Below are 20,153 nucleotides of genomic sequence, written 5' to 3'. Positions count from 1 at the left end.
GGGTGAAAACAGTTATTTTTTACTTTTTAACTTAAACAGTGTTATTGCTTGAAAAAAATCTGCTTTAAAACACGATTGCCGGGCTTCCCTGGTGGCGCAGTGGTTAAGAACCCGCCTGCCAAGGCAGGGGACACGGGTTCGAGCCCTGGTCTGGGAAGATCCCACATGCCACGGAGCAACTAAGCCCGTGTGCCACAACTACTGAGCCTGCGCTCTAGAGCCCGCGAGCCACAACTACTGAGCCTGCGCACCTGGAGCCCATGCTCTGCAACAAGAGAAGCCACTGCAATGAGAAGTTTGCGCACCGCAACGAAGAGCAGCCCCCGCTGGACGCAATTAAACAGCCCACGCGCAGCAACCAAGACCCAACGCAGCCAAAAATAAATACATAAATAAATTAATTAATTTTAAAATACGGGATTGCCATCTAGTGGTGGGAGAAGTGGACTGCAGTTAGGGGCCTGGAGCCAAATGCGAGTGGACCCACGTATACCTCGGGATAAACTGGGCATTTTAGTCACTCACAGCTGGTTTGAATTGAAGCAACTGCGTGAGAGTTCTTCTCTTCTCCCCTTTTGAGGCGCCTTGTGATTTTGTCCTCACTTTTCCTGGTGCAGAGGCATGGAGACCCATCTGCACAGCTCTGGACAGCATCTTCCAGCCAGTGGACTGGGTCGCTGGCTCAGAAGGGAGCAGGGAGGTAGATTAGGAACGAGGCTGTTTATAAAGTGGCGGGATTCTGTGGCTCCAGCCGGGCAGGCTTTCCTTGAGCGACCCTCATCCTCCAGGGGAGGAGGCTTAGGAGCAGGTGGGCGTCAGGGATGTGCCCGCAAACTGCCTCCGAGGGCTGAGCTGAGCCCCAGTGAAACGTCCTTCCAAACCAGGGCCTTGGACTGTCTGCTGTGAAGAGTTCTAAGATCACAGCTGAGGAAGATGAGTGCACGAAAATGTTAGATACAGTTCATCAAAGACAGAGATACCTGTTAACAGATCTGTACAAAAATGTTCCACGGAAGATAAGGGTGTCAAAAAAGCAGTGTTGCTGAAATGTCACATAACATGTCTTTAAGTCAGTACTGTCACTAAATGAATGGGATAGTGAAAGTTAAAAAAAGAAATCAAAGTCTAGGACTTCCCTGGTGGTCCAGTGGTTAAGAATCCACCTGCCAATGCTGGGAACATGGGTTCGATCCCTGGTCTGGGAAGATCCCACATGCTGCGGAGCAACTAAGCCTGTGTGCCACAACTACTGAAGCCCGCGTGTCTAGAGCCCATGCTCTGCAACAAGAGAAGCCACCACAATGAGAAGCCCGCGCACTGCAACGAAGAGTAGCCCCCACTTGCTGCAACTAGAAAAAGCCCACGCTCAGCAACAAAGACCCAATGCAGCCAAAAAATAAAATAAATTAAAAAAAGAAAAGTAAAAGATTATTAAAAAAAAAAACTACTTCATAGGGTTTATATAAAGATTAGAAATAACAAATTTAAAGTCCCTGGCATATAACTGATACTCAATAGTAGCTGTTTTATTGTTATGAATAATGAAGACGTTTAATCTCTATTGGGTACGAGCATTTCCTAAACTTCAGTCACTCCTGTGCCACCACCAGGTCTTTTACCGTATGTGAGGGCCATTAGACAATTTTTTAAAAATAAATGTATTTATTTTATTTATCTTTGGCTGCATTGGGTCTTCGTCGCTGTGCGCGGGCTTTCTCTAGTTGTGGTGAGCGGGGGCTACTCTTCGTTGCGGTGCATGGGCTTAGTTGCTCCGCAGCATGTGGGATCTTCCCGGGCCAGGGCTCGAACCCGTGTCCCCTGCATTGGCAGGCGGATTCTTAACCACTGCACCACCAGAGAAGTCCCCACTTAGACAATTATTTACACAATGTTTTTGTTTCAACAGGTTCATTCTTCTTATTTAAAGAAATTTATTTCAAAAGCAAACTGTATCTCACCACCATCTTGAAAAACAACTATGACTTGCTGTAAACAGAAGGCAACCGTAAAATAAATACAACAAAAACAAAACAGTGCTATTCATTCTAACTCAGTTCCCTTGCTTTCCGAAGGCCAAATCTGTGGCCTGCGTCCTCTTGGTTAAAGAGGGTATTCGAGCAAAAGAAGGGCCAAAAGCTACAGCCTACAGCGGTTTTCTTCTCAATACAGAGAGAAAAGAGGCCTTTTTCACTGCGTGCTCGTGTTATTTAGAGCAGCACATGGGCAGCACACAAAATGGTCTCAAGCCGTCTGGGAAATGCTGAGGCCTGTTTAGCCCCCTCCCGCCCTCGTGACGGCCCTTGGGCCTCTGGGGGGCTCTAAAACGAGGGAGGCACATGGGACGAGGACCCGGGTGTGCCTCCTGGACTTGCCACGTCCTGGCTACTTCACCTCGGGCCCATCCGTTGGCATTTGGGAAACCTTTGTTTCCCAAAGCTAATAACTTCTTTTTTTTTTTTTTTTTTGCTAATAACTTCTTACCTGCCTTACGGAGTGGCTGTAAGAACCGATCATGAGCATGTATGTCACTTTGCTTCTTCATCTGTAAGCTACTGTGTAAACAGAGCAGGCCATAAGGATATTCCCTGAGGCCAGGCATGAAGAAGTGGGCGCAAGGAAGGGACGGTCTGCTCCTTAACCACTGGCATAGGTGACAAAGCGTGGGCACACTCCCCACCCGTGTGGTCTTAAAAGCAAGGAGCCAGCCAGACGGGACTTGGGCGAGGAGGCAGGTCCAGGGTCCTCTCCGACCGCTTCCAATGCCAGGACCCTCTGATTGGTCACCAGGGTCACTGGGCTGCTGTCCCTCCCCACCTGGCACCAAAGGTGTCACCCTGGGATGTGGGGCTGCCTGAGCCCAGCCCCCTTTGCTGAATGCCTGGGGGAGCAAGTATTCCAGCTGTCCAGCCTCACAGAAGGCAGCCGCCACGTGAGGCAGAGACCCTGTGAGCGGCTGACCACGCGCACATGACCCTGAACTTCACGCGGCTGTCCAGAGCCGGCTCACGTCCCCTGCCCTGCGAAGCTCCTCACTGCCCTCAGTGTGGTCTGCCTCCCGCGGCGTCTGAGCCAGGCCTCTGCATTAGTGTTCACCTCGTCTACTCATACAGCCACTGCCCCCACTAGACGGTTTGTGTTTCTTCTGCCCCCAGGTCTGGCACCACACCTCCCCTGCAGCGGACGCACAGGCAGTGCTGGTCGGTGTAGCAAACCCTGCCTCGCCCTGTCCACGTCCCCTCAGCGCTCGCTGTTCCAAACCATGGTGCAATGGGCCGTGTCCCCTCAAACTTGTATGTTGAAGCCTCAATCCCAACGTGATGGTGTTTGGAAGTGGGGCCTTTGGCAGGCGATTAGGTCATGAGGGTGGAGCCCTCATGATGGAATTAGTGGCCTTACAGGAAGAAGAGCTGGCTTGCTTTTCTCCTGCCATGTGAGGACACAACGAGAATTTGGCGAGAATTTGTCTGCAACCCGGAAAAGGACCCTCACTAGAACCCAACCATGCTACCACGCTGATCTTGGACTTGCAGCCTGCAGAACTGTGAGAAATACATCTCTGTTGTTTCTAAGCTACCCTACTTATGGTACTTTGTTGTACCAGCCCGAGCTGACTAAGGCATCTTAGTAAGAACCTGAGAACTTCTGCCTGGAGGTTTCGTCGGGCTGCAGGCAGACCGAATTCCACGAGGGTAACGCCCGGGGGTCCACCCTCAGCCAGTGGAGCACAGGAGGTGGCGGATGAAGAGCCCAGCTTCCCTATCCCTTGGGGTGCCCTGAGCCCCCCAGTGGGGCTGAGGCCCGGTTGCCCACAGCGGTAACCTGCTCCCGGTTAACCCCGGGCTTTCTTCTCTTGTGTTTCACTTCCCCACAACCACCTCACACTTCCTGGGGGCAAATAAGCCACTGTCTCAGGTCTGCTGCCGGGTCAATCCGTGAGTTAGTTGGTCGACTGGATGAATGGACGAGGACGCTTAGCAGCACAGGACATGGAAGCAGCTCGCACGGCGTCCCCAGCGCAGGCTGCTGCTCCCAAGGCACGTCCAGGCTCCACTGGGCACGTGCACAGCCAACAGCTCGGGCACAGGAGCAGCACTTCCCAGCTGTCCTCACCAGCCTGCTAGCTGTCATCCCATCCATCTGCTGTCCCCACGAAACACTCCCCCACGTCAGCTAAAATGGTGCACTGGGCTTGGAATCCGATGAGAAAACGTCAGGCGGATGGCAACAAGGAGAGACCCGAAATAGCAACTGTGTGGACCGTGGTGGCAGCCGCAGGACTCACGCCCTCTGCAGAGGAGGCCGGACTCTGGGGCCCGGGAGGCCTCTCCGGGGGGTTATTCCGTGGCGGGGTGTGCGGGGCGGGCCCCGGGAGGCGTGAGCAGCCCTCCGTGCATCTCCTACCTGGTACCTGGCGCCTGGCACCTCCGCCCCTTCCTCTGGCTGGCTTCCCATCACCTACTGCTTCTTGTCCCCTCTTTGGGAACACAGGGCATTCTCCAAACACACAACTGGATTCGTTTAAAGTGGCTGTTTTATTTTTAAATGTTTATCTATTAGTTTCCCAAGCAGTCTTCCATGTAGCAGTTCAGGAGTTCAATAAAAATGCGCAGATTCTCATGCCTAAGGTCAGTTACAGGAGGTACTCACAGAACAGTGTGTGCCCTTAAGAGCTGGGGATTGGATTTTTTTTTCTTAGAGGAAAAGGGTCATTCTAAAACCAAGGCCATTTTGATCTCAGAAGAGTGGATACTTATCCACTCATCCATTCAATAAGTACGTATGGAGGGCTTGTTAGGAACCAGGCACTGTCCTCAGCTCCAGGGATAAAGCCGTGAGCAGAACGAACAAAATTCCCACCTCATGGAGATGGCAGGGCAGTGGGAGAGATGGATAGTAAACAAATGCATGTATAAATGTCAGGAAATGTAAGTGCTGTGAAGAAAAATAATGCAGAAGAAAGGAAATAGAGACAGAGGCTGCAATTTGAGTGGGTGGCCAGGGGCAGGGTTCCAGTTATTTGCAGCTGCCTCAAAACTAAGTGATGAAAACAGCAATCAATTTATTATCATTCAAGATTCTGTGGACTGACTGGGCTCAGCTGGGTGGTTCTTCTGCCACCCCACCCCCCACCCCCGTGGAGTTTCGCTGGGGCTACAGTCATCTGAGGCTTCCCTGGGTGGGAACAACCAGGGTGATTCCTTCACACATCTGTGTCCTGGCAGGATGGCGAGAAGCCCAGGCTCTGCTGGGATGTCAGGAGAACTGGGCCCCTCTCTCTCTGTGCAGTCTCAGGGCTGTTCCCTCTCTGGGTGGCCTGTCCATGTGGCCTTTCCCACAGCCTTTCCAGCAGGGTAGTCGGACTTCTTATGTGGCAGCTCAGGGCTCCCCAAATTCAAAGGCAGAAGCTGCCAGGCCATCTTCAGGCTTAGGCCTGGAGTAGCACAGCATCACCTCTGACACACAGTGTTGGTTAGTGTCACGGGGCCAACACAGATTCGGCGTGGGAGGGGGCTGCACAGGGGACAGAGCACTGGGGGCCGGCTACCCAGAAGGCCTCATTGATTGTGCAACATTTGAGCAGAGACCAGAATAAAGTGAAGGAGGGAGACGTGTGGCAGTCGAGGGCGTGCAAAGGCCCTGAGGCAGGACTGTGCCTGGGGTGTGAGAGGAAAGCAGAGTCACCGAGGCTGGAGCTGAGCGCTGGGCCACGAGGTCAGGGGGCAGCCTGCGGGCCACAGAAGGGGAGCAGGGAGTTGACCTTGGAGTGACGGGAAGCACCGGACATGCCGTGACCCACAACAGTCATGTGATCTCGATGCTGCTGGATCCCGAGCTTTTGCGTGCAGACTCCCCGTCATCTTCTCACCAAGGCCCAGGACCACCTGTTTCACCCACAGCCCCACCACCACCCGGCTCTCACAGGCACCTTCTCTGCTGGGTGACTCCACAGCACTGAGTGCCCCCTACACGCTCCATGTGTCACTAATTTATCTATGTCCTACCTTCTGTAAATCAAAATGTACTGTAAACAAACAGGCAGGGTTTTTTGCCTGCTTTGTCTGTAGGCCCACGACTAATACTTGTTGTACGAGTGAACTAATGGGTCACTCCCTGCAGCCCCCCACCCCGGGTCTAACACGACATTTGAGACACGTGGGGTGGGGCTGCCTAGTAAACAGTGAACAACATAATTAAGTTGGCAGCAGAATAACTTTTTTTTTTTAACATCATTATTGAGGTATAATTGCTTTACACTGTTGTGTTAGTTGCTGCTGTATAACCAAGTGAATCAGAATAACTTTTACAGTTCACTCCGTTTATCCAGAAGTCACCTTCCAGGAAGCAATTATCCAGGGAAAATGAAGAAGTAAGGAAAGCAGCCTAAACAGGGACCAAAGGTCACAGGACAGCCCCCGCGTCACCTGTGATTCCAGGGTGCCCCGCGAGCCGGTCATCAGACAAGTCCTGGATGAAAGCAGGAGGCGCGGTGAGAGGACACGGAGAAAGTGACGGCTGGGGGAGGGCAGATGCTTCGTGCAGTGGCAGGTGGGACGGCCTGGGCTGCAGGGCGTGGGAACAAGCAGCCCGTGGGCCACAGCGCCTCGCCAAGCCTTGCACACAAACGGTGTGACCGCAGGCGACGTTTATAAAGTGACCAGGTCACTCGTAACAGATGGGATTGTGTTCAGTCCTTCGTTTAAGATGAGGAAATACACACAACTGAGAAAGATTTTCGTTCAAAGGGATGAGCAGGTGCCCACGGGTGACGGAAAACACCCGCGAAGGTGCACCCGCCCCACTGCCTCCACCGCGTCCCTCCTGTCCGATGACGGCTCCTTTTCAGTCCCCATCACTTGGGTCCCCCCCTTCACTCCCTAACCTCCACGCCGGCGTGCCCACGTGCCCACGGTGCTTCTCTTCGCTGGAAGGACAGCATCCAGCCTTGTGGCTTCTCGCTGTCTGCTCCGGCGAGGCTCAGGTTCCCATCTCCACCTCCGGCCTCAGGAGGGAGCTCACACCTTCCCAGACAACGTGGATGGCTCATGGCCAACATCAGCAACTTGAAAAGCTCAAAACCGGAACTGCTGACCCCACCCCTCCCCGACCCAGCTCCTCACGCTTGGTCGTCCCCACCTCAGTAAACGGCACTGCGCCGCTTGCACAAAAACTCTGGAGCCATCCTTGACTCCTCTCTCTTTCTCATCACCGGGGTGATGATCGTGTCGTCCATACATATACACTGGAACTGCCCCAGACAAAGAAAGCTGTATGGTCTGTCGATAACCCACGTCCAATTCATCAACAAACCCCGTTAGCACTACTTTCAAAAACATATCCTGCATCTGGACGTTCCTGCCACCTCCTCCACCATCACCCTGGTCCAAACGTTCCTTGTGTCCTGCCTTTATTTCTGCAGTGGCCTCCTAGCTGGCCTCCCCACCTCCACCCAGGCCTCCCACCTCCAAATCTGTTCCTACAGCAGCCGCAGCCAGTCTGCTCAAACCTAAGTGAGATCTTGTTACTCTCAATGGTTTCCTGATTCATTCAGAAGAAAAGCTGACGTCTTCACGAAGGCCTGCAGTGGCTACCTGTTGCCCCCAACCTCCCTGACCTGTCGACACTCGCCCCAGCTCTCCTCACCCCCTGCTCTCAGGCCGCACGCACCCCTGCTTCCCGGCCTCGGCCTTTGCTCTTCCCTCTGCCCTCACTTCTTCCAGGCCACACGTCCCTGCCCCCCCAAAACGAAACACCAACACTCCCCACCTGTCCGTCTGCCTGTCCGTCCTGGTCCCAGCCTCCTTGCTGTAGGTGGCAGATTCCATTTTCTAAAAAGGGCCGTAGCAACATGGATGGTTCCCATAAGCTCTTGTAGAACCACTCCTCCCATCGAAAGGGAGACTCATTTCCCTCCCCTCAATGTGAACCAGCCTTAGGGACTCGCTTCTGACATAAAGTGTGCAGAAGTGACCCTGCAGGACTCCGGAGGCTTCAGAGCACGCCCCTGGGAACCCACCACGTTGGAGGAAACCCACAGAGAGACCCCGTAAGGAGAGGCCCACAGGGAGGGGAATCCAGACCCCAGACGACAGCCAACATTGGCCCCCAGATGCACGAGTGAACGAGCCCTCAGACAGTCCACAGGCCCAGACGCCCCGGAGCAGAGGAGAGCCATCCCCTCTGCCCCTGTGCTGTGCCCTGTCCCAATGCCTGCCCCAGAGAGCCTCGAAGTTTTGACACAGTTTTTATAGCCATAGTAACTGGAACACCAAATTTGATTTTTTCTATACTAGTTAACATAGGGGAGTTCCCTGGCGGTCCAGTGGTTAGGACTCAGTGCTTTCACTGCCCTGGGCCTGGATTCAACCCCTGGTTGGGGAACTAAGATCCCACAAGCTGCACAGTGCAGCCAAAAACACCAAAAAAAACAAAAAACAAACAAAAAAAACACATAGTCTATATTTGCTTATTTCATATCTGTCTCCCCCCAGGAGAATGGGGGCTCCCGGAGAGCAAGGACTTGGGTCCATTTCTTCCAGCCTCAGTATTTAGAAAAGTACCGAACACACAGTGGGCACTCAGTTAATATTCGCTGAACAAATGAATCTCTGCTAATTAAAGAAAACTGCTCCTCACTATAATTTGCAATACCTTCTGCTGAGGCATAAGACCTTTTCCTGAAGACAGTGTTTTCTGGTGTGTTTTGGACCAGCTCCCTGTTAAAAAATATCTCTTGTCAGCCATCTGGAAAACGATAAAGTTGGATCCATACCTCCCACTATACGCCAGGAAATAGTCCAAATGGATCAAAGATTTATACGTGATAAAATGAAACCGTTAAAGTCCTAGAAAAAAGCATGACAGGATTCCGGTACAACCTTGGAGTGGGAAGGCCTTTCTAAGTATGACTCGGTCTCCAGCAGCCATAAAAGAAAAAGATGGATCAATTCAAACTACATAAACATCACAAAACTTCTGCTTGGCCCAAAAAAAACAAAAACAAAAAACAAAACAAAAAAAAACAGCATGAGCAAAATTGAAGAATAAATGACAACGATCTGGGAGAAAACCAGCAACTTCGACCACAAAGAACAAAACTTCCCGATATATTCAAAACAAACAAATTCCTACAGGTTGGGCAGAAAAAAAGACCAACCACCCCACAGAAAAATGGGCATTCAGGCAGCTCCCAGGAAAAGGAACTACAAACAGCCCTTAATCTCATGAAAAGCCATGTAACCTCTTTGTCTCAATTATGGTACATCCATACAATACAATAATAGATAGCTATAAAGAAGAATGAGATCACTTTTTTGTACTACTATGGAAAGAGCTACTAGATGTATTATTAGAAGAAAAATAGAGAGGGGAAGGATAAATTAGGAGTTTGGGGTTAGCAGATACAAACTACTATATATAAAATAGATAAACAACAAGGTCCTATTGTATAGCACAGGGAACTATATTCAATATCTTTTAATGAGCTGTAATGGAAAAGAATATGAAAAAGAATATATATGTATAACTGAATCACTTTGCTGTACACCAGAAACCAACACAACATTGTAAATGAACTATATTTCAATAAAAAAAAGAAAATTCAAAAAAGAAAAATGCAAGGTTCCAAAGAGTATGCATAATGCTATACGTTAATTTTAAAAACAGCAGTGGAGAACAAAGATACATATATTCCTATTTGCTTCTATATGAGTAAAGAAACTCAAGAAAGGTACACGAGAAGCTAAGAGTGGCTGATGATGATGGTAGAGGAGGTTTGGCAGATGAGAAACGAATTTGGGGGGAAGACATTTCTCCGCATACATTTAAAAACATTTTTTATTTCCCCCCCAAACACCACATAATTTGCAATAAGTGATTCACTCCTTTAGCTCCCAAAGAGGGCCCTTATCAAAGTATAACTATTGGACCTCAATCTCCTTCACCCCTAAGAATCCACTCCTGTGATTTCTCCCTCCCTCACCCTGGAAACCTCCACGTGAACCACCCCCAGGTTCCAAAAGGGTTGGCTGCTGAACAGCCGGTGGTCCTGCCTTCCCCCTCACCCCCCAGGGATAAGCCACAGCCAATGGCCGGCCCCTGGCCTCGCGGTGGGACACTGTCTATGGCACCTCACACTCCAGAGCTCCCCCTGGGATCGGGCTGAGGCTAGACTCCAGCGGAACCCACAGCCTTGCCTGGTTTCTCTCTGTTGTAACTTGCATCCCTCACCTCCTTATTGGTTTCTCCTGAGAGCCTCCCCCAGTAAATCACGTACCCTAGATTCCCTGTCTCAGACCGCCTCAAGGAACCCAACCTAAGACGTCAACCAAATAAAGCACGTAGGTTGATAACAGATCCCTCTCTCTGAAACAAACCACCAGGGGCACTGCTGACGAGCACAAGAATCAGTTTCCATACTAGGTGCTGACCTAACACCAACCAAAAGCAAAGGCGTTGCTGGGTGGACTTCGTACAGGCTAGTAGATGGTTTCCAATGAGGGACAGAAGATATTGACAACAGCTCATCCATCTCCACCCTCACCACTTACAGACTTAAGGTTCCAGGGCTGCCAACCTGAGAACCAGTGCCCTAAATCATGACCCTGGACACTGTAGCTGGATTTCCTGACAACTGGCTGAGAGCAGGACAAACAAACAGGGTTGGGAGGAGGAGGGGGTCAGAGGCTCGGGTGGTCGTCAGCTGGCTTTGCCTGCCACGCCAGAGACCGCGAGTTGCTCCCATAATCCGTCCCCCGCTCTGGCATACAAGAGCCTGTGGCTGAGAAGCTGCATTTTCCTGCCCCCCAGGTAACGTGGCAAAATCCTCACCCTGCAATGTGAGTGGAAGGGCTGTGTGCCGCGTCCGGCCAGCAGCTTCAGAGGGTGGGTGTGACCCGTGCACACCTGCGCCAGACCCAGGGCCGCCCCACCCAGGTCTCCTCAGCATTTGCAGTATGTGGCTGGTATATAAGATTGCTCACGGCCAAGCCCTTGAACTCTGCCTGAGGGCTTTTCCTGGCACAGGAAGCATGCCTGGCCAGCGCACAGGGCAGGTTGGAAGCACCCAGAAATGAATGCCCCCAATGCCAGCACCCTCAACCAAACCCCCAGGCATGGGGAGCTAGTCGATCATGGCTTGCTATGCCCCTCCTGTGGGGAAACTGTCTCCCAGCAATCCCCTCTCGGATTAAGCTCCAACTGCCCACATCAGTAACTTCCCTGGTTACAGTCTCTTCATTCATTGTCTTTCTTTTCCTGTCCCACTTCCCCACCTCCCTACATCTGTTGCTTTCTGGGATCACCTTCTAAGCCAGCAACTTGAACTTGAACTCTTGACTCAGAAGCAGCTTCTGGAGGAAACCAAACCCGGACAATTCTCTTACCGGCTGAAAACCAGAACCCCAGTTCCAACCATGCACATGTTCACAAGGTCCCAGGGCAACAGATGAAAGAGGTCCCAGGACTTCCCTGATGGCACAGTGGTTAAGAATCCGCCTGCCAATGCAGGGGACATGGGTTCGAGCTCTGGTCCGGGAAGATCCCACATACCGCGGAGCAACTAAGCCCACGCGCCACAACTACTGAGCCTGCACTCTACAGCTCATGAGCCACAACTACTGAGCCCTCGCACCACAACTACTGAGCCCTCGCACCACAACTACTGAAGCCCGCACGCCTAGAGCCCATGCTCCGCAACAAGAGAAGCCACCTCAATGAGAAGCCCGCACACCACAATGAAGAGCAGCCCCCGCTCGCCGCAACTAGAGAAAGCCTGCTTGTAGCAACGAAGACCCAATGCAGCCAAAATTAAATAAATAAATACATTTATTAAAAAAAAAAAAAAAAGAGGTCCCAGTCCCTGAGTGATGGTATGGAGGAGAACTACCCGCCAACCCAGAGCTGCTAGATGAGGAAGAAACACCCTTCTCTCTTCTTTAAGCCGTACCACATGCTGGGAATCTTTGTTCCAGCAGCTGTGCCTTGTCTTAGCTGGTACACCTGCCCAACATCCATTTCCTCTCTGGGCACAGCACCCTGCTTTCTGCCGGGGAACCACTTTCCCACCCCTCCCAAGCCAGAGGTGTAGCCAGCCTGCTCTCTCCAGCCCTGCTTCGGAGGAGGCAGGAGCGCGTGGCTCAGGCCTGGGCCAGCAGAGCACAGTGACTGGCTAGGGTCGGAGGGGAGAGGTGATGACAAGAGCCAGATGGGGCCAGTCAGACACAGGAAGCATCAGCCCAGGATCTTTGGCTAAAAGATAAAACCCCCTTCTGCTGGGCTGCTGCAAAGACGTCCAGAGCAGTGGATGGCCATCCAGCCTCCACTAGAATCTGCCTGAGAAAGAAGCCACCTGGAGGAAAACTGGATAAAAGACAGAAAGATAAAGGATGATATGATTTAAGCACCTAGATCCAGCCACCCCTGAAGCTGGAAAAACCCTAGACATTACAGCTAATGTATTCTTTTTTTCTGTTAAAGTCATTTTAAACTGAGTTTCTGTCATGTGCCACCAGAAGAGTTCTGTTTAATAAAAATCTGACCCTAAAGAGAACACCACGTCAGCTAGTTCACAATTCCCTATGCAAAACCGGCCACAGGCCAGCTGGCCCAGCCAGTCACTGAGATATTCCTTGACAGGAATGCCAGATAACTGAGGAAAGCAAATCAACCACCTTCTAGCCTCTCTCCCCTGTATCAACTGCTGAGACACAACCCAGTTTGCCCACTGGACCAGGGCTGAGCCCTCAGCACTGGCTGTGTCCCTTGAGGCTGCACTGGGCAACCACCACACCCCACGTGCCACTGTGGGTCCCAAGGGCAACCCTGCCACTGCTGATGCTCGAACGTGGCCATTTAGACTACGTGGCACTGCAGCCTCAGCCCAAACACCCAGACCTTCAGATGCAGCAGAGCAGGACCCATGGTGGCCCCTCAGTCTGGCCCGCAGCACTGAGTCTTACCTTCAGAGAAGCCGGAGGGGTGAGGATCCCCCAAAGCCTGCCCTAGTCTCACGTTGGACTCTTGTGTAGCCAACGTTGGACCTGAGGCCTTGTCTTTCCTTTTTGAAGGGAGGGTGGGGAGAGGGAGGGAAAAAGGAGCTCTGACCAGATTTAGGGGCCCTGGACCCTTCCTCCAGCAGCCAGCCCGGCCGACGGCCTCTGTGGTTGCCTCCTCTGCCCCCCACCACCTGGCACAGGGATGCTGACCCCCCAGGAGTGCTTTCGAGGACATCATGCAGCGAGCGGTGCCTGGCTCAGTGCCCGGTGCATCGTAGGTGCTCGGAAAGAGGGTTTATTTCCTCCCTCCCTCCCTTCCTTCCGAAAGAAAAGTGCTGACTTGGCAAAGAAACGTTGAGTTACGGGATGTACCACTTAAACTGCCCGGATCCTGGCATGAGGCCCTGCCCACAGTGGTGGCAGGGGAGGGGGCAGGGGGGAGAAGTAGGGAGAGAAGAGGGGAGGGGAGGAGAGGAGCAAGGGAGGATGATGGACGGGAGGGAGGAAATAAGAAAATGGCCTCACCATCCAAACGTTCCCAAAGAAAGATTTCCTTGACTTTCAGAGTGGAAATGAACCTGCGCACTCTGACCCGGCAGCGCCCAGGCACAGCTGATGGGCACCTCCTACAAGTCAATCCCTCCCGGCCACAGGGGCTCCTGAGAGTTCTGAGTCCTTCCTCCGGCCCCTGCAGGCACAGAAGGACTCTGGAGACCACCTCACACACTCCCCGCCCCCCGTCGGCTTTATTGTTAACCTCCCACGTGAGGAGGTGCAGGTGGCCAAAGGTCACCTCGCGCAGCAGTCACATGCCCTGAAGGAGATGCTGACGCGGCCATCACCTCCCCCCCTGCCCCCCCTGCAGGGGCACTGAGGGCCCCCAGGGGCTCCTCATGCTCCAGCCTCGGCCCCACGGTGTCCACGGTGTCCCCGGTGCTGGACTCACGGAGGGGGGATGGCCTTCAGCCAGCAGGCCCGGTCCTGGAGGCCAGAGCATCTCTGCAGCAACACCCTGGCCCAAAGAGCATCTGTGAACCACCTGCCAAGCTGAGCCCAGCGCCTCTGCCTGGCAGCCACGTGTGGGGCTGTCTTGTCACTAGCTATCTGTTTATGTTTACCCAACGCTCAAGATGCCCTTCTTCAAACCCACCCACTAGTACAAAACATCAGCCCCCAAATAACCTGAAGTCGAAGGTCCCACGATAAGCCCTGGACAGGGAGCTACAGGGCAACGCTCTCCTGTTTCATTCTGATCAGGAAAACTTCACAAGGACCTTTCCTTTATTAAAATAATTCCTGCTAACTCTTTCAGAATAATAGGATTCATTTTCCCTGCTGGAGTAGCATTTCAAGTGGAAGTACTTTTATTTCAAGGCACCATATCAACCTCTCCAAGGGGTGTCTCTCTTAAGAACACCCCTGCCTCCATGTGTGAAAATCCTAAAAAAAAAAAAAAACCCCAAACCCCAGACGGTGATCATAGCCATCCACAAGCTTTCATTCATGTGACAGTGTTCCTGAGGATACAGGTTACGGGGGGCCTGAAGCCACTGTTATCACTGACAGCCTTGGAACGGAGCCCCCCATTGAGGCCCCCAGAGGACAGAGAGATGGACGGAACACTTGGACTTAGAAAGAGCCCGTGGGTCAGGGGGCCCTCAAGACCGGGAATCTGTGGACACGTGGCAGCGTTGGCATCCACGCCCTCTCCTACTTCTCCTCCTCCTCGCTCAGGTTGGCATTGCCCTGGAGCGTGGATGTCAGCTTGTTTTGCAAGAGGGCTGCCAGTTTCTTGGATGTCTTTTTGAGGAACGCGCTGCCCGGGTGGGCACCATTCACATGCAGGTACAGGTCCTCCTGGGTGGGGCCCGTGTAGCCACAGTCTTCACAGACGTACAGCTTGTCCCGGCGCTGCTTGTAGGCATACTGCTGCTGCACCCCATGAATCTTCTTCAGGTGGGACTCCAAGGAGCAGCGCTGGGTGAAGGCTTTGTGGCAGACGTCACATTTGTAGGGGCGAATGCCTGCAGGATAAGGGGCAGACACAGCACCAGTTGGTCACAGCCCAGCCAGAGCCTCCCACCTATGAAGCCATTAAAAGTCATCCTGCACCACCCAACGGCAAAAAACCAACACCACGATTCGAAAACGGGCAGAGGAACTGAACAGGCATTTTTCCAAAGACGTACAAAGGGCCGACAGACACATGAGAAGATGTTCCCCATCACCAGTCATCAGAAAAATGCAAATCACAACCACGTAGAGAGGAGATCACCTCACACCTGTCAGAATGGCCATTATCAAATAGACAAAAGGTAACAAATGCTGGTGAGGATGTGGAGAAAAGGGGACCCTTGTGCACTGTTGGTGGGAATGTAAATTGGTGCAGCCACTGTGGCAAACAGTATGGAGGTTCCTCGAAAACTTAAAGACAGGCCTTCTATACGATCGAGAAATCCCACTGTGAGTATTTATCCAAAGGAAATAAAAACAGGATCTCAGAGAGATATCTCCACAGCCATGTCCACTGTAGCACTGTTCACAATAGCCAAGACATGGAAACAACCTAAGTGTCCACCAACAAATGACTGGATAAAAGAGGTGTGGTATATATCTACAATGGATTATTATTCAGCCAGGAGAAAGAGGAAATCCTACCATTTGCAACAACATGGATGGACCTTGAGGACATTATGTTCAGTGAGATAAGCCAGACAGAGAAAGACGAATAGTGCGTGGTGTCACTTAGATACAGAAAAGTCAAACTCCCAGAAACAATAGAAAAAGAGTTGCCAGGGGCTGAGGGGTGTGGGAAATAGGGAGAAAAAAAAAAAATCATCATGACCAAGGATGAGGAACATGAGGAAAATGATTAAGGCAGGAGACAAAATTGTCCACAGAGCAAACGTAATAAAAACGGATGCATACAGCAAAACACCACCACTTGCCTGCCTTAATGTTCGGGTTTCGAAGTGGGCAGAGTAAACCTTGTTTTAATTTTAGTTTGGGTTTCTCTGGAAAAGGAGTTATTTGGGAGGTGCTCTCAGGAGGGGTGACCCCATGAAAAGTGACCCCATGAAAAGTGGGAGGTGACTCCCCACCTGCAGGGGAGGGAAGATGATGACAAGGGGGAAAGGGGTCATCCAGCCGGTCACCACTGTGGGCAACCAGAGTCCAAATGGCCAGGCAAGGTGGGGGACAGAGTAGAACACACACCTCGAGTTACCCTGCCCTCGGGAGCTGAGTCTTTTTCCGCCTGCTCCGGCAGCACCGTGTAGAGCGCCCTGGGTGGGACAGGTTCTCTCTCCCAGCATGTACAGCCTGCCCTGGGGTAGAGGTGGCCTCCAGCAAGGACATCCTCAGGCTGGCTGCAGGTTGGGCAGCAACGACATGGACGGGTGTGCCCAGAAATGGCAGGGGCCAGAGGACACTGATGGCGTCGGCTACAGTTAGGAAACTATTTCCAACCTAGCTCTCCTGCTGGCTTTAAAAGTGAACCACTATTAGTGGGGCCTGCCTTGCAGATGGAGAGGCCACAGGTACCATAGGAGCAGGGAGCTCAGCCAATCAAACCACAGTCATGCCCATGCCCACCGTGGGCACCCGACAGGGTGAGACGGGAACTTAGGTAAGGAGACCTCAGTAGGTGTATCTCAGGCTCTAAAGTGGGGGGGATTCAAGGAAGCATACAGTGTCCCATGAGCACGGAAGCCCGGAGAGGGTGAATGTTGTGCTGGGGGGTCCGTGGAGCAGAGTGGGCTGCCAGCTCTCAGACCATCTGAGAGCCCAGAGGCCAGGAGGACCACTGCCCGCAGGAATCCCCAAAGCTTTAGGCTCAAAATTTAAGAGTATGTGAAAACATCAATCAAGATAAATATTTTCAAAATCAAAATATATACAAAAAAATCCATGATGAACAAGTTATCAAAAATTTAAGTAAGGACAGGATCCACCAGGGCTGCGTGGAGTCATGTTGGAGCTTGAGGCGAAAGGGAAAATGTGCATCCCCACGTAGATGTTTTTATTTGTTTTTTTAATGGTTATTTTTTTTCCCCAAGAATGTTCGAGTTGCTGAAAAACTAGTGAAAAATTGAAAAACAGGTGTATTAAAATTCACATTCTAAAATGCTTAAATAGTTTATTTATGCAATAATGGGTTTTATCATGATGTTACTATCCTGGCTTTAACGGAAGCAAACTATTATCAAAAGATATTTTCAAAATCTACTTTTCTCTCTTAACAGTATTCCTGGGGTACCATATCACACTGATCAGAATGGCCATCATTTAAAAGTCTACAAACAATAAATGCCAGAGAGGGTGTGGAGAAAATGGAAACCTCCTACACTACTGGTGGGAATGTAAGTTGGTACAGCCACTGTGGAGAACAGTATGGAGGTTCCTCAGGAAACTAAAAATAGAATTACCATGTGATCCAGCAATCCCACTCCTGGGCATATATCCAGACAAAACTATAATTAAAAAACATACATGTACCCCTGTGTTCACAGTAGCATTATTCACAATAGCCAAGTCATGGAAGCAGCCTAAGTGTCCATCGACAGATGAATGGGTAAAGAAGATGTGGTGCACATATAAAATGGAATATCACTCAGCCATAAAAAAGAATGAAATGATGCCATTTGCAGCAACATGGATGGACACAGAGATTATCATACTAAGTGAAGTCAGCCAGACAGAGAAACAAATATCATATGATATCACTTACATGTGGAATCTAAAATATGACACAAATGAACCTATCCATGAAATAGAAACAGAATCACAGACATAGAGAACAGACTGGTGGTTGCCAAGGGGGAGAGGGTTGGGGGAGGGATGGCGTGGGAGGTTGGGGATAGCAGAGGTAAGCTTTTACATATAAGATGGATAAACAACAAGCAAGGTCCTACTGTATAGCACAGGGAACTATATTCAATATCCTACGATAAACCATAATGGAAAAGAATATCAAAAAAAAGAATGTATATATATATACTGAATCACTTTGCTGTACAACAGAAATTAACACAACATTGTAAATCAACTATACTTCAATAAATAAATAAATATTCCTGGAGATTTTCCCATATTGGTGCTTACAGCTTGGTTTCATTCCTTTTTAAGAGCACCGTGGCGTTTTGTTGTACAGCTGCACCCAAATCCCATCTTTTAAAAACTGTAGAGATTGAGGAAGCCCTGCTCCAGCCCACACCGTCCCATCACATGATGCTGACTTGAACGACCTGGTACTAAGGTGTAGTCCACCTCACATCACATCACCTAGGAGCTCGTTGGAAGTGCAGAGCCTCGGGCCCCACCCCAGATGTCCTGATCCAAGCAAAAGCAGTGGTTCTCAAATTTGAGCCCGAAACAGAACCACCTAGAGCACTTGTCAAAACACAGATTCTGGGCCCCCCTGCTGGCGGATCTGGTTCTGGGGTGGGGATGAGAATCTGCATTTCTCACAGGTTCCCAGGTGCTGCTGAGGCTGCTTATGCTGGAGTCACAGGTCTGAAGCAACGCGTGGTGAAGCCTTAGGATGGCACTTGGGGTGTCTGAGGCAGCCAGGCCCCCCCAAGTCCTCTCTTCAAGGTTAAACGTCCCCAGTTCCACACTGCTGGCGTGTGGAGGGGGGCCGGGAGAGCTATGTCTGTTCATGAAGTTTTTTCAGTACACAGATGACAAAGGAAGTCAAAATGGAAAAAAATACTCCCCCCACCCTCGTTCAACCATGTGAACAAATCGAGTCGCTTCCACTTTTCTTCCTGTCCACATCCAGAAGCTTCCATCCTTTCCTCTAACGTTCATGTGAAGAGAATTGTGTTAGCTCAGTGCTGTGGTGGGGTGTTCCTCCAGCCCGCCCAAGCAGAAAGCAGGCCTGTATCATATTCCACATGTTTCAGAAAAACTGCTAAAAGAAACTCCTTTATAGTCCTCAGCACTTGGCACATAATAGGTGCTCAGTAAATCATTTTTATTTTTTATTTTATTATTATTTTTTTGGCCGCACCACGTGGCTTGTGGGATCTTAGTTCTCTGACCAGGACTCGAACCTGGGCCCTCGGCAGTGGACGCGTGGCGCCTTAACCACTGGACCAGCAGAGAATTCCTAATAGGTGCTCAGTAAATAATTTTTGAATGAATGAATGAATCCTACTGGCCCAGGAAAAAGAGAGGTCACATCTTGGGGCTAGTTTTCTACAAACGTAGGGGCTGTGAGGTCTCTCCAAAGGAATACACCACGTAGGTTGCATGTCTGGGCCACAAGGGGCTTTGTGTTAACCAGGCCTCTGCGCCCACATGGCAGCTGGTTCCCACCACCTCTGGCTGATCAAGCAGCAACCTGACTTCAGACCCGAAGCTCATCAAGACAGAAATTCACCCAGAGGCCAGCTGCTCCTTTCAAGGGTGACTGGAAACCGCCCTCGACTATTTTAAAACATCCAAACTCAACTGGTGGGGAAACCAGCACACTGACACCAGGCTTTAACCTGGATTCTGGAAGTGGACGCTTCCAATCCTACTCCTGGGGGTCCCCACTCCCAACGGTGACCTGAGAAGGTGATGCGGACGGGGCTGCATGGCTTTGCCTGAGCCCTGCTCCTTGCAGAGGGCATCGGGCCAGGGCCAAGTCCACTCGCACGGTCACGTCTCCTTCCTCTCTTCATTCCGCAGCTCAGCCGAATCCTACGGGCACAGCGCCCAGCGGAGCCTGGATAGCAAGGGCTAGAGGATTTCAGAGCCCTGCGTCGTGCAGATGACGGCTAGGATGAGGATGACTGCGGGGTTTGGAGGGGGGTAGACAGGAGGTCCCCACACCTCTAGTTATGGCAGTTAATCCTGACTTTTGCAAACCCGCCCTCCCCACCCCGCTCTGCAGACACCACATTCATCCCTCGCTCACTGGTGCAGGCAGACATGGTCACCCAGCAGCCGCCTCTTGGTGACTCTTTCTGGGCTGGGGAACAAGTCCCTCCCTCCTGGAGTCCTCCTCTCCCCCAAACTCGGGAGGCAGGGGATGAAGGGGGCCAGGGAGGAGCCCCAGATGAGGGGGACAGATACCAAGGCCTCCCTGACATTGGGCCTCGCCTGTCCTGGACGTGGGCGCTCTCGAGCAAAGGCCAATCTTGTCCGTACCTGGAGTGGGATCCCGGAACC

The 20,153-nt window shown here is 51.4% G+C and overlaps 1 protein-coding gene across 2 annotated transcripts in view; it reads right to left on the bottom strand.

Moving 5' to 3' along the window:
• Window positions 1-522: 522 nt before the first annotated feature.
• The window catches only part of OVOL2 (ovo like zinc finger 2), a 40,369-nt gene continuing 20,738 nt past the window's right edge, over window positions 523-20,153 (bottom strand). Inside the window, exon 4 of one of the 2 annotated variants that reach the window (XM_036824222.1) lies at window positions 523-924. In XM_036824222.1, coding sequence (XP_036680117.1) covers window positions 722-924 — 203 coding nt within the window. In that variant the 3' untranslated portion in view covers window positions 523-721. Of the gene's footprint in view, window positions 925-14,312; window positions 15,017-20,153 lie in introns of those variants that run through there. The other variant, XM_036824221.1, reaches the window with a different exon arrangement.

This window comes from Balaenoptera musculus, chromosome 15 (assembly GCF_009873245.2).
Source record: "Balaenoptera musculus isolate JJ_BM4_2016_0621 chromosome 15, mBalMus1.pri.v3, whole genome shotgun sequence".
Taxonomy (NCBI): Eukaryota; Metazoa; Chordata; class Mammalia; order Artiodactyla; family Balaenopteridae; genus Balaenoptera; species Balaenoptera musculus.
Note: the sequence above shows the minus strand (reverse complement) of the source record. Positions and strands in the feature narration are given on the sequence as shown.